The 14,996-nt window shown below is 48.3% G+C and overlaps 3 protein-coding genes across 3 annotated transcripts in view; 1 reads left to right on the top strand and 2 right to left on the bottom strand.

Moving 5' to 3' along the window:
* The window catches only part of LOC143370371 (cytochrome b5), a 58,709-nt gene that overhangs the window by 5,948 nt on the left and 37,765 nt on the right, over window positions 1-14,996 (top strand). The window lies entirely within an intron of this gene.
* Window positions 1,503-7,926, bottom strand: LOC143370373 (uncharacterized). The gene is made up of 3 exons (XM_076815406.1): window positions 7,791-7,926; window positions 5,800-6,009; window positions 1,503-4,700 (listed from the first exon to the last, which is right to left on the bottom strand). Exons 1-3 carry the CDS (start codon window positions 7,893-7,895, stop codon window positions 4,614-4,616), a joined length of 402 nt encoding a protein of 133 aa, XP_076671521.1. The 5' UTR covers window positions 7,896-7,926; the 3' UTR covers window positions 1,503-4,613.
* The window catches only part of LOC143370357 (uncharacterized), a 29,030-nt gene continuing 21,871 nt past the window's right edge, over window positions 7,838-14,996 (bottom strand). Inside the window, exon 8 of the mRNA XM_076815374.1 lies at window positions 7,838-14,893. Within this exon, the coding sequence (XP_076671489.1) occupies window positions 14,834-14,893 (60 nt within the window). The 3' untranslated portion in view covers window positions 7,838-14,833. The remainder of the gene's footprint in view (window positions 14,894-14,996) is intronic.

Below are 14,996 nucleotides of genomic sequence, written 5' to 3'. Positions count from 1 at the left end.
CGGGCGGAAACGTCTCGGCAGCGTCGTTCTATATTCGGCCAAACGAATATTCTTGGCCACGCGAGTGTCGCGCGAGCCGAGAACGAAGCACGCTGCTCGCCGAACGTGACGCAAAACGGCCGCGTTAGAGCGCACACTCGTGCACGGGGAAGCGCAGCTCGGAAGAAAGTAATCATCCTGGACGATCTCCAGCGGACGGTGCATCGCGCGATTCGTTGCACAAACGACGAATTAACCACGTGTCCGTTTAGTCACCGGTTAAAATTAGTCGCTCTTTTTTATCCCGTCGTCGGGCACTGGGCTTATCGGCTGCGTAATTCAACGGCAATCGAAGATCGAGATAAACAGCGCTCGCTTCGCGGCTATTTTTCCGCCGTCCGAATAGAAACAAGGTGAACGTGACTAAGCGCCCCGCTAATCGATGATTTCAGCCCGGTGCGCGCCGCGGCTTCTGGTACCGAAACAATCGGCGATCGAACGTAGCGCGAGCCTTTGGGCGTTAATCGTCGGCCGTATTGTTTCCCAACAAGTATCGTCGCGGTGGTTGCTGCGACTTGGGTTTCTAGGACTCGCGATCATCGCGGAGGAGCGACGAGGCGAGCGAGGTTTTCGCGTCGGTATCAGATTCTGTCACGTTTCACTCGACGCCGGGGCATGTATGCGCGTACATGCACCAGCGCTGCCAGCTGGGCTGACATCGATAGCGGGCGATGGTATCGTTGTGAGGTCAGACCGAGCACGTGACAGGAGTGACGTTATGCATTGGAAAGGCGGCGGGAGGGGAGCGCTCGTCGCTTTTATCTTTTAATCGCGATGCTCTGGCGGAGGTGTCAATTGATAAGTGCGGGGAAAAAATTGGACGCGGAAGCGCGCGATTTGCGTGTCTGGTATCCGTGGCCATCTCGACCTTGCTTCCAAGTGTTTGCCGTAGATCAAGCAGACCGAATAACAATTGTTCTTTCGCCGTTTTTAGAAACGGCGAACGATAAGCCGTTCTATAAATGAACGATAACTGTACGAGCGCGGAGACTTTTCTCGTAAAGGAACGATAAATCGTCCGAGAACGGGAACAACAATATCGGGTCGCGGTTCGGCGGCTCGAATAACGCGCGTTTCATTCGGAGACATCGATCCGGGCATAATTGATCGTGACTTTCCCGCCACTTTGTAGCCGGGGGGGAAAAACGATCGCGAAACGAAAAGGCTTGGGGAACCAGCGTAAGCGTGGTGGTGGCAATTAACGCTATCGAGTTTTATCATCCAAGGCACGAAAAGTTGTTGGCCTCGTTCGACATGTTGCTTTTTCTCTATTCTTTCAACCGATATGTTTTACGTTCAGGCAGTAAAAACAGTAATGGTCGGTGATTCACGGGTGAATCAATGCACCTGGCTGGTTGGAAATTCCTGTACGAAGCCAATTTGATGAATCTTCGATTCACCACACAGCTACTTACGTGAATATTAACGCGGACACGTGGTTCGCAGTAATCAGAGAAATGCGCTGCCAGTTATGATAGAAGTTTATTGAATCACTGCTTCTCTCGCAAATCAACAATGACAGTGGGCCCTTGAGTTGCTTCATTTTTTTTGTTTCGCATGTTTCATAAGGTACTAAAATTCCTTTCACGCCCCGTGGCTGCTTTCTCGTTGAATCGTGGCCGTCGGTAGTATGGTGATCATGATGGTAATAATAATAATGATAATAATTAATAATAATCATTAATAATAGCAATAATAGTAATAATAATAATATACAATAATAACGAGATATGCTAATTGCGATAATAGTCAAGAGATAACAATTAAAATATACATGTGATTGTTTCATAGATTCTCTCTGCGATATAGTAATCGAATAGCGTAACCAATCGTTCTTTCCTCTCGTATGCTTCCGATCGATACAACTATCTTCTATACATATTAGAAATTCTCCCTTTGATTCGTGATATGGCTTTTGTGACGCAAAAATGAGTAATGATTTTAATCGCCCTCGCGTGTGTATAGATTGAGTCCGATCTCCTGCAACGTCCATCCCTTTCTTCGAGAAGACTCGATCACACTTGTAACTCTCGCTCTCACTCTCGCTCTCTCGTATTCGTTATCAAACTTTCGAGCTGCTCCCCGTGACAACTAATTAATCGAGTTCATATATACGTATATGTAATTGCAATATATATACAATACGTGCCCCAGCGAGCCTCGCTGTGGCGACACCATTAGCTTCGATTATTTATACGAACCATCTTCGTAATAAAAAACACCTTCGATCCGTTCTCGCTTCATAGAAATTTCATTATTTCGTTTCTAAAGGCGCCCGTCGCTTTCATCCCCCTCCGTCGTCTCGACCTACTCGCCACAACCATCCTCTCCTTCGCAATCCAAACGGAATCATCCCCATTATCTCGACTCCGTCGCTTCGAAACTTCAATTTTCCGCCCTCCTCCGGTCGAGACGAAAGGAACGCGGCCCGAGCACCCACCCTCTCGCGCGTCAGCGTTTCCCTATTTTCATCCTGACATCTTTGCCGCCATAGTTTAGTACTCGTACGAGATGGTACGTACACGAAGGTGCTAATTTAGGTACAAAGAGGAAAATATATTTAGCGTAGGATGAAAATAGCGAGTCTTTTCTTCCTTGGAAAAATAGTTTCGATACGGTTTCACGATCGCCCCCGTCCACCCGCTGCCCGGACGCGAGTCTCCCTTTGACGCGCCGAAGGGGCGCGAGCGAAACAGATTCAGGCGATCAACTGCGGCGGTTGCGGTCCTATACGCCCTTTCGTTTATTTACAAATTCACCTAGGTACCTATACAAGCTACGCCTGAGGCTAGAAAAATGCGATCGCTCGAGCGCAGGGAGGTCGGTCTCGATTTCGAGCGGGGAGCGAGAACCCCGTGCCTCGACCTCGGACCTAGCGCGTGAAAAGATCGACGGCAATTCGTGCGTCGCGCAAAGACAATTTTTCTTCTTCTCCTTTTTCTCAGATAACGACGCCCAAGGGAAGCGCCCAAAAATTCGTACATCACCCTCCTTGGTAAAAAGTGGATTTACTTTAGGACATACCGTATCGTTTGTAAAATTCGCCGGGTCTGCGACCAGCATTTGCAGCGACGTACGTACAAAGATTCCTCGAGGTCGCGAAAGAGACTCCATTATCGAGATGTCCCTCGATCGTAAATAAATTCCGATTCTCTTAATTCACGATAACAAGAGCAAAGTTTATTTTGGTTAACTTTTATCCGCCGAAGACCTCTCTGTTCTGGCTTCCTCTTTTCCCCTCTTAATTATTCCTAAACGATACAATTACACCGGGAGCCAGCGACAAAGAGTTCGTTTATCGCGACGCTCGTCGCCACGACTCGAAGCCAATAACTTGTAATTTTATCTTTATTACACGCCTCGATCGAGGGGTTATTCTGATCGCCTTTGCGGCGATCAAACTCGCGTGTTCCTACATGTATATAAAAATCGGAGAAGAGTGTCTATGTACAGTGTTCACGTGGAAGGCAAGGCTACACGAAAATACTTCGCAAACGTCGTGATCTTCCATAGAGTTTGCGCGATTACAATTATAATACGTCGATACCCACATAACACCCATACAATTACACGGACACGTCGATAACACACGAATACATCGTAACATGAGCCGTATAACAGCGTAACCCACCCATCTCCAAGAGACTCGTAGAAATCGTAACAATCGTATACGAAACTCCAAACAATTGGCACCTCAGAGGAGCCCCGCGAATCAACCCCGAAATATCGAGTAGCCCCCTCACTATCTGGAGGGGCGTGCTGAAAAACGTCGTCAGTTCGATCCCTCCGCCGGGTCTCAAGAGACTCCCGAGAAGAATGATCATTCACGCTACCCTAGCTGTCCTATCGCGCGTATAAAAGTCGTACGCTGGTGGCCGCGCTCGAGCCGATCGTCGAGAAAAAAAAAAGGAAAAGTGTAGAGAGATTCGTGTGTGCGCACCGTGTGGTTCAGAGCGTGGCCTGTCGCCCGTGGACGCGACCCGCTCTTACAAATATCATTATTAAAATACTCGGTGTAAAAATAGGTATGATACAGGCGGCGAGGTACGTCAGTGTCGGCGTTACCCCGTCTCAGAAAAAAAAACGAGCCGCTCCTTCTCTCTGCATCCTCCACGAGGAATCCTGCTTCCCCGTGAGCCCTCCGCCGGAAGTCCTTCCAAATCGAATTGCGTCGACGAATCGTCGCAGGAAGCAACCCCACCCAGTGGCCCGTCCACTTACGTCGACCTTCTCGCGAACGCGTCGAGAACATCCTCCGACGGTTGCCCGTCGATCCACCCGAAAAATCCTCCCTTCGATCGATGTTCCACGGTCTGCTTCCCGTCCCACGCGAATCCCCCGTGGTCCTAGTTCGACGCTCCTTTGGCTAACCTCGCGCGGGACCGAGTAAGATCGCTCGAATGCCGTTTTCAGCGGTTTTGCTCTCTGTGATTCTGCAACGAGGGTGCACTCTGCCACCCTTCTGTTCATCGCTTGAGTTTTGGTTCTCGGTGACGGCTCCAGGGGCGTCGCGACGCTCCCGAGCCTCAGGTCACGTCCACCACGAGTCCGTGAACCCGATCGTCGGCTGGCTGCTACGTCAACAGCTTGAAGAACATCAGGGCTAGGGATATGTTGATGAACAGCACCAGCATCACCAGCTGCTGCCGGGAGAACCAGTCCTGCAAAAGTTTCGATCGGGTCACATATCTATTACCGCAGCGTTTCGTTCGAATATAGGTATCTATTGTCTTCCCTATGGACACGTTTCAAGAATATCGATGTCGTTTTATCGCGACGAGGACGGAATAAATTATCGAGAGCCCGGCGAAAGACAATGGAGGAATGCAAATCCACCGATTAAGATGCATTATAATATTATTCGAGTATAAATAATGGAGGACGGCGGAAACCTCGGTGGAAGACGCTTAAGTAGACTTGTATAATCGATACATATTGATTTCGTAATAGGGCTCGTTAAGGTGTGGTACAAATCGTACGGTGTCGTTAATTAACGAACGATGCGAGCCGATCGGCGACGGCACATAGGATCTCTAACTTTCTCGCGAGAACTGCCGTCTCTGTTTTATTTATGGAGCGAAACGTTGGATTCATTCGTGTTTTGACGCTGCGCACAAATATTCGTATTCCTCTGGTAGGTTTCATGAAAATCGGCGTACGTCCGCGAGGCGATTAAGATTTCAAATGATGACTAAGCGAGACCGGACATTCAAAGCGGTCAGTTCGATTAAACATTCACAATCACGTATCAATACTCGTGCGACCTACTCTTGCAATCATCTGATACGAATCGCGCGTTTTTGCGTCGTCAATTCGAGCGTAAGCTTGTCTGTCTCCCCTCTTTCTTTCTTTTTTCACGAAGGTCGTGTCACCCAGCCTATTACGTGGATTTCACTTTCTGCGCAACATTTTCATTCCGATTCTTCGCGGTCATCGTTTTTTCCACGTGTTCTGTCATCGTTCCCGAGACCGACGTCGTTCCTAGATAAGCTGTCTCTCAGCTCTTTATTGGCAGATGGAGAAGCAGCAGGGACGCAGAAGAATTTGACGCGCCGCTTTAATTAAAGCTTACGCGGCCGTACGAAATTTATGGCGCGGATGGCTTAAGCGCGGCACGATTAAACGCCGCCCGTTTAAATACATTTACATGTCCAATTAGCCATCGATGTAATTATACATTATGATGCAGAAACGCCAGGGGCATGAACCACATAGGGAATGGTATACATATCGTACGAATCATTCAGGACGGATACTCACTTTAACCTGAGGACTGACCAAGTACAGCAGAGGATTGGCCCTGAGCCTTTCGCTCTCGTCGATCTGCCTGCGGATCTCTTCCCTCCTCATGCTGCTCAAAACGCTGACTTCCTCCCTGGACAGCGGTGACGTCGCTGTCAGCTGAATGGGCTGAGCCACATCCGGCAGTGACTTCTTTCGTTGAAGGGGAATCGCCGCAACTGGCATCGCCTGCACGAAGAAAGGAAACGAGAAACAAAGAGAGAGAGGTGGCCCTCGGACACGATCGATCGGGGACGCGTTGCAAAGCCTTATTTCTAAGGGTGCGCGTGCACGAGAACGCGGCGTAGAAAGGGGACCTCCCTTGGGCCGGCCGTGCCTTGGACTTTCCCGCCGACGATCGATCGCATGAGATTATCGGCGCGATCGTTTCCGCGATCGAGACCGTTCACGCTGATTCGCGAGTTACATCGATTTTCACTGTCACGCGACCAGTATCGCGAATCTGTGGCGGATAATATTGTGATTAATGGGGCGCAAAGTTGAGATTGGTTATATTATCGGTTTCTCGCGATCATCGTGTCATATGCGTGTTATTTTCGATCGAGGATCAGAAACGATCCGGGGATGCGAGCGTGATTGAGGAATCGGAGAGAGAAAGAAGGTGCTGCAGTGTTTATTTGTTGGTTGATGGGCATTCTCTTCGATTCGTTTTTGCTCCGCGCATGGTGGTAGGAATCCGCAACCTCGTGAGAAAGAATTAGTCATCAGCCAGCTTGTACTGCGACGGTAGTTACGGTTTAAGGCTCGTCGGTTTTTAGGGTTGCAGTTTCGCGCGAACAGCGGGGGCCATTTGTTTGGCGCGGCAACAAGCTCTTGGACGTTTACGTGTTCATTAGTTCCACATTTTGAAGAAGCAGAGAAAACGGGGCAACGGAGGGAGGAAGAGCGGGGAATCCTTGGACCAGTTCCAAAACGTGCAGCCTTGCTCGTAATCGTACGTAATAATGATGCAAAGGCCAAGAATCCTAGTTAACGCGATTCGTTGACCTTCGACACCAATCTCTTTGTACCTCGTCTTTCGGCGAATCCCCGTAAGCGGTAAGGGAATGCTCAAGATTATGGAAGCGCGTGTCGCGGATTTTCTGCTCGTGCATTACGCTGATGCGGTTGACCTCTAGGAACTTTGAGTAATCCTTGCGAACGACTAGGACGCCCGGCATCCTCGTCAATCCGAGCACTTCGAACGTTCAATTCAAGTGACCCTGATGAACATTCAAACGTTCCTCCGACTGTTGCGAAAGGAAAGAGTGATCATTCACTTCCTTCCTATGCCTGGTGTCGCGAACTTCTCCGCGTTTCACTAGGCGTAAAATTAGATCGGCGCCTCAGTTCGCCTTCGACGATAACTCTCCCCCGATGCGATTAATTAGCCTCGATCGCAGTGCATACTCGTCTTATTTCAATTTCGTATCTGCCTCCACGGGTCATCGAGACTCTATTCCCGGTTTCGAGGCTGTTCCTCCAGAGCATTGTAAATTGCGCCGATAACGCTGCGGCAGTATCTAAAGAAGAAAAGCCCGGCTGGCTCACAGTCGCAAGCCCTCCCACCTCGCGATATCAAGCTCGGCTTATCGACCGATTTGCTTCGTAGTAATCCTCGCGTAGAGTTGTTCCTTATCTCTCGACGTGATTCCCGTTGCATCTGAAACAGCTGATGCCTTTCAAACGCTTCGCACTGTTGCGTTCTCAACTGTGCGGTCGTCAAGCACCCGTAGCTCCCGTGGCAGTTGTCAAAACATGGTGTCAACTGCCTGCTAATTTCACAGCGCTTTATCTACGATTTTCGAAGCTACAGGTCGATGCTCGAGTGACTGATCAAAGCAGGTGTTAGCGGGAACCTAATGGAAGGGGTGCAGGTTCAATAGGACTTTTATATGTATCTCACCGAAATGCTGGTGGTGGAAGGAAGATGGGAGAGGATTGGGGAAGCTTTTCCTCGTTGTTCATACCTCCACAAGAGGCGAGACGATCCAGGACTCCGAGGCCCTCCTGGCCATGAGGGCAGGGCTGCATAGTAGCGCCTCTTCCTCCTCGTCGGCCTCTGACCAGAACATCTTTGAAACCTTTCCTCCCCCAAAGTCTTTGGCGTTCACGATCGATAGAAAGAAATGTACTGTTTAACTCGTTCGAAACACCGGGCGATACTTGTCTTCCATCTTTCACAGTGCCCCCCTGAGCATTTCAACGGCGACTCTCGCCGCCAACGGATGGGACGAGGCTTCCGAGCGACATTTGCCCACGTTGGCGCGTTGCTTTCTGTCTGAACGGCCCTCGTTCCGTACCGTTTTCCTCGTGCGCGACAGTGAAAATGGAAAATTCGGACTCGCGGCCTCCTGGTGAGGAAGCCAGGCCGCAGACTGAACGGCCCTGGCTCGTTCGACCGAAATAGAGAGACGCCCCACTATTTTCACGTCGAAATAGCATCGACGAGCGGGCGCGTCGCGACGCTCACGGCTGTGAACAGACGACGATGCCAGAGCCTTGTCGATCCGCCGCTGCTTGATTTATGACAGTTTGTCGCCGCGCGCGCCCCTTGCTTAAGTTGTGCTCTTGGAACCGCCACTTTTTCGCGTATCGAACGATAGGTATCGACGGGTATTTTTAGCCGAGCCTAGCTCTCGCGAAATACCTCCGTCACGTTTTTGGTGAGCGAGCAGGTAGCGGAGAGGTAATTTTCGCTCTCGACTTTTCCAGAACTTCCTTATACTTCACAGAAACTTCCATGTCTACTCTTGCCAGTAGCTGAAGGGTTGAGCAAATTCCTGGAGGCTTCATAAGCTCCGGTACTCCGAGGACTCCACCGAGTTCTTGATCTCTCGTTTGGTAATTGTGAATGAAACTCTAGGTTCTACTATATCAGAGGACCAACTATTTTAATAGGTAAGGTCAGTTTCGCTTAACGAGAAATTCGAGGCAAGTTCGTGGAGCAGCTGACGAGGAAACATGGTGGAAAGCGGCGGGCATGATGCGGAGGCGTTCGAAGAAAATTCTCCGCGGCTGTTCACGGCCGAAACCCGACCGGAAATATCGTTACGCAAATAAAGCCGAACTCGCAACTCGCATTGCCTGATTCACGTAGCTGGCATGCGAATAAATTCGTCGAGGCTTTCGAGAATCTCTGCTCCCCATCTTCGCGCGCCAAAATGGGGCTCGGCCCACTTTATTTGTGTTTTCTTGTTTCCTTATTACGCCTCGGCGCAATTCCTTCGATATCGAAGCTGATATAAAATTCGAGTCCGCTGTATTCGTTTGTATTCGTGCCCAGCAATTATTATCGAATTTTAATCCACGCCGCTGTGGCGCAACAATAATTTGCCTTGTTAATCCGGGCGATATTCCACCGCAAGTGTATTTTATTGCCCGCGATCTCTTGACCCGTGACTTATCAGTATGCAAGGTAACCATCGCGGCGAGCCATTGTTGCTTTCTTAAATCGCGCATTACAAATTAACGGCTCCCTTTAAGACGCTTTACAATCTTATCCTACGGCTCCACTTCTATCGGGCACAGTTACGCGATCGTTTCGCTTAGCGAGTGACCGCGAGCATTCGATGGCCGCTGACGGAAATCCGGAATTCTGCGTTCGTGTCTGAATAAACGAGTTTATGTATGTAATTAAAGAAGAATTAATCATTCAACGGCACAGAGTCATTGACTCTGCCATGCGATACCACTGATACCATTCAGCTGGAGGACAAACGATCGTAAATGTGCAAATTGTTTTCTAGAAACCTCGGCGCTCCACTTTGCATTGCAAATCCTTTGTTTACGTCGAGTGCACCAGATATTTTACGAGCATTCGAGGGGCCTCTTTTCGCGGTTGCTTCGGAGGCATTCAATTTAGAATAGATTCTTTGCTCGTGAACCGAATGTACATGATCACAATCAAGCTCATCCAGAGAATTGCTCGCGACGTTGTTTGACGGAGCGTCGCCCTGGATTTTGGATTCGAATCAGGAACATTGACAGCAGCTTCAGAGCGTCGATGTTTCCCCCGTCTGTTCGGCCGAGCCCAGCTACAAAAATATCGCGCTGTTTTTACGCCAATGCGTATTGTCTCGACGAGCTCGATGCTCGCAAGTATTCGATATATCGTCATTTTTTGGCACGAACGCGGGGTCCAATTAAACGAGCGTATTTCGCCGCGCGAAGTATCTAGCGGCGGGATCTTTTTCTTGAGAAATACCTGAAAATGTTCGGGGTGGAACAGAGGTGCCATTGAACGCGACGCTTTAACGTTTCGCGCACTGAAAGCTCCCTTCGAGCCAAAAGGAGACAGAAAGAAATGATTTCGCCACGTCCTCCTAATCGACATGCTTTAATCTGTCGGCCAACAACAGCTTTTACATCATATACATAAATACATTCAATACATCGAACCAACGTTTGCAATAATCGTTGTGTAATTTAACAAGGTTTCCATCGGTGTCTCTATGTCAGTTAAAATCGTTCCTCGAGATGTAACCTGGACGTAACATCCTCGAGTATGCGTGTACATCGGCTAGCCTCGCTTATCGATCTGTTTTCTTCTAACGCGAGACAAGCTTCCCTACGTTGATTTTCTCTAATACAACACTACGAACCATCTTTATATTAAAATACATTGGAATCTTGTTATATATCTCGTTTAAAGTCTCTGTGAATCGTTTCTACCGGTTCTTTTTGTTTAGCGGCGTATACCGCGACGGAAATTTGAGCATTTCGTGAACTGGGAATAACGCAATCTCTCTGCGAATAAAAATATTGGGAACCAACCTCGAAGTGACGAAAGTACGTTGGAATAGCTAGCCGGACTATCCTCCGTAACGCGGCGCGGCATTTAAGTACGCGAGTGTTCATTGCGAGTTACTAAATGATCAAATTTCATCGTTTTCTGCTGTACCCTGTGGAATCACGTTGCATCCCAGATTCTCGAGAAAAGACACTTTCGAAAAGCTTGGCACTTGAACAACCCCGACATCGGCTCTGCCCGATGCATCCGCGAGTCCCGATATTCCGCTTAAAAAATAGTTTAAAAGGTGGAGGAACTTGGGGATGATTCAATTCCAACCGAGCTTTGTCCTCTGAATTATTTTCGCCCGCAAGGTTCCAGGTCTCGCGCGACTGTGTCTCGGGCCATAATCGTTCGCTCTCTTCTTCTCTTTAGGCACGACCGTTTGCTGAGGTACAATTGCAACCACGTTGAATCGGGGAATCCGTGCGAAAGACCGTTTCGAAATCACCCACGTGTTCTCCATCGAGTAGGAATGCTCTGTTAATCACTCGTCCGACCGTAGAAAGTGTTAAAAATTTTCGTAAAAACTCTTAATTATCTCGAATATCGTATATCTTGAGCAACGCGATGCTGTTAGATTTCAATTGTCGTGTCCTCGATGCGAATACCATTGACAAACATCGTCGAGAAGTACCTATCTTATTTTCCTTCTTCCCGAGCAGCGTGTCTTACTTATTTATTTATTTTTTTTTTTAAGAAATTCAACGTGGCGCACAAAAGGCGTTCGTAATTGTACTGTGAAAAATCGTGATTAAAATAGAGACTCCAGATTACATTTACGTGTGTTCGTGTGAGAAGTTAACGGAGTAGGGCCGTACCTAATGCACAAGATTAATACTTTCCCACGAGGGGTCTTATGTATAGAGGTATGTCGTATTATGTTTACGTATTCATAATGCACATTTGGTACAGACATTTGTGCTTTCTTTGTAACGAGGATCAACCCCCTCGAGAAGGTCCGTGCTGCCTGCTTCGATACACTGTCAAAATGTATCGACAACTCAACTGTGTAAAGAAATATGTAAAAAAATAGAGAACTGCGTTTAACAAGGCCGTGAAACTTATCACAGAAGAAATCACAATAATCTCTGTAACTAGGAATTTAAGCTCCATGGAAAGTTCGATAAGATGAATACTTCTGTTACTTGCGTTCAATCTCGAAAGGGTTATCGTCGTCGATCATTTGTACAGTATTAACCTAAATAATTATCTCACGCTACATGTCTTTCCATACTTATTCTACGAAGTGTATATATAGCGTGTATGTGTGTGTATATCCCATCCTGCGGAACTGGTACAATATATATATATGTATATTATAGACTTTACAGAGTGACGCTACGTCATAGAAGCATGCGTTAGAAAAATAATGTCTCTGATCAAAAAACAGGAGAAAAACAAGCGGCGTGGAGGTGGGTGGAGAGAGATTTGCATCCTGGTGGCTCGTCCAAGTCATCGGGCCGACGTAAAAGGATAGGAGCACGTGACTTCCATGAGAGGGCTAGAGAATGCATTCGACGGTACAATTAAACACCCCGGCCAGGGCGAACGGTAGACAGACTTTAGAACTTTCAGACAGGGGAAGGGTGGCACTGTCGTAAAAGGCGAGGGTTCGAGAAGGGGATACGAAGCTTGTTAGAGAAAGGACACACGTAGAAAGTGAAAGAAAATTGCTGAAAGACACCGGTCCCCGCCTCCACACCGCGCGAACCTTACCTTTCGGTTTCCTCGAATTGCTTAATCAATGGACGTAACATCATTACGTTATCTTCGCTTAATTAATGGACGTAACACCGTGTCTGGTAAGTTGAGAATCATTTCTGTGCGTGTGTGTAGGTACGTGCTCGTCTTTCGTTCGTCTAACCGTCAGTTACGATTGACTGTTCATTTCGGAGGGAATAATTCTTTGAGATATTAAAAAAGACACACACAAAAAAAAAGTGGAGAGAAACTAGACGGGTACGAGTGTTCGAGATTATCAACGGCCCACTTTCGCTTGAATAATCGCCGCGAAAGCGAGTGGAATTCAAATGAATCTTTTTGTGCGAATGTTTGTACGAACGCACCGAGTGCGGCGCAAACTTCTTCACTTGCGCACGTTATTGTATCTGTGCTTCCTCGTTCTTGCTCGACATTGCGTTCTGCATACAATTCTTGTGGATCGGAAGAATAATTGGGAATGTATTTGAAATGGTTTAAACAGCACAGACCGTGCGCGTCGTCTCACAAAATTGTCCTTAATACTCGTTCATCGCTCTACTATATCTACTGTGCTTCCCATAAAAAAATAATTTCATCTGTCTCTGACAAGAAGGCGGAGAGAACGTTGCTCGCTTCGTTCAATGCCCAAATTCGATTTAACCCTTTCAGCCTCGATGATGCCACTCTGAAAGCAACCTCTGTATATGCGACACTCGAGTCTTCGTCCCTTTTCCCTAAGGTTCTACGTTATTTAATCGGTAATACGGTGGGTCGTTCGTTCCGCGGCGCTTTCTCGCCGTATTGGGTTCTCTTGGTTCAGCGTCAGCTTTGCAATTTTACGTCCCGTCTCAGGGAATTCAGTGGAGCGAACATTGATTTTTAGGACCGAAAGGGTTAAGTGTCTATCGATTTGCCTACGTAGTGTCTAATAACAATCTACGACCAGGTACAAGTTCTGCTTTGCTAATTCACACCTCGAGAGATTCGAGACATCGTGGCCTTCGAGTAAGGCTACACAGATCCAAAAAAAATATGGAAACGGTCTGAGGTAGGAGTGCCCGAGAAAGAGCAAAGATAAACAGAACCGCTCCAGCGCAAATACCTTTGAGTCCCACACTAAACACTCGTGCAAACGACAAATGCATTCAACCCAGGAGACAAGGTGCATCGATGACTCACAGTATTGTCGCGGAATGACACATGCTCCTCGAAACTTTGCATTATTCGGTGGAACGAGCTACGGCTGAGTCACTCCGGTCTTTGTAATTTTCCGCATCGATTTCCAAATTGATATCCAAACGATGTCACGAAGGAGGGACACTAAACCATATTTCATCCGAGAGGCAAATCTCTTGTCACTGAAATTGCTAGGCTTCGATGCTCCGACACTCCCACTAGCATTTGAATTTAAGAATGGACCGCGGACAAAGTCCTCGCCGTGTTTTTTACGCGTTTCTGTGTAGCCTTGCCTCGAAGCCGCGGTCTGGCGCGCGCGGACCGCTTCGCAGAGACTAAAGTGTCGATCTGAAAATATTTTCTTTCTCGACTCACACCAAACAATGGTTCCGGCCTCTGTTCCCGTTAGCACGTCGCCCCGGTGGCTCGTGTAAACTGTGAGATGCCCGTTTGCTAAAACCGTGACCCTATATACAACCCGCCCCCAAACGAGTCGAGTCCGTTCAAACATCGAACGAGTGTTTGATCGATTGGAGCCTTGGCTGTGGGCGCGCGAACGGAATCGTTGGAGAAACAGCCACTTGAGCCCCCAGGCCTGCATGTTTGGCGAGACGTTATCGTTCAACGATGAGGGGTCGCGAGGTTAGGCGAGGGATTATAAATTATAAATTGCAAGGAGACGTGGAACAGGATTTTTCACTTGGAATGTATATACTGGGATGAACAGATAATTGGCATGGTTAACGAAGGATGGAACGCGGGAGTACCGTTGAAGCTGGATCAGCTAGCCGAACTTCACGGTCTCTGTCGCGAATAGACCCTAGATCCCCGAGCGAGCGGAAGATGCGCCCTGCTGCATTGTCGCTTCTCAAACCTCCAACCTTCTCGTTACCTTAATGACCCGTTATGGCTGGATTTTACTGCAAACAAGCGTGTCGCGCGAAGCAGCCCCTCTGGTCTCGCGGCAGCTTACATAGAACGTAACGTTGCACCCCGGCACGACATTAATTCCGCGTGCACTAGGGCAACGTGTACAAGCTACGGCACACGAGTGTCGCCTACTAATATCTTCACTCGAATCCCTAATTTAGCTTCGTTAAGCAGCCTATGAATACTGCCAGACTTCCCCAAGCCAGAGCGCTATCAGAATCTCCTCCGTTCTTCAGCCCCCGTGCACCCCCTTTGTCGCGTCGCCGGGACATCTAGGGTCTAGTCACGAACCTCTCACACTGGTCTCGACTCGTTCGTTCGCGAAACGGGCGAGCGAGCCCCCGGCGGAAGCCTCGCCCCCGTTATGCTTGCGTATCGCAGTTGTGTACATATTTATTATAATACTTATACTCATAGGGTTGCGCGGCCCTTTGGCGTTGCGGCGAAGGCGGGGACCGTCCGGCCTGCGTCCTGGGATGGCATGCACAAACACAGCACAAAGTGCCACACAGTTACACAGAGACAGACAAAAATCGACAGAGAAGAAAAGATACAGATAGAGAAAACGGGGATT

Source organism: Andrena cerasifolii, chromosome 6, assembly GCF_050908995.1.
Source record: "Andrena cerasifolii isolate SP2316 chromosome 6, iyAndCera1_principal, whole genome shotgun sequence".
NCBI lineage: Eukaryota > Metazoa > Arthropoda > Insecta > Hymenoptera > Andrenidae > Andrena > Andrena cerasifolii.
Note: the sequence above shows the minus strand (reverse complement) of the source record. Positions and strands in the feature narration are given on the sequence as shown.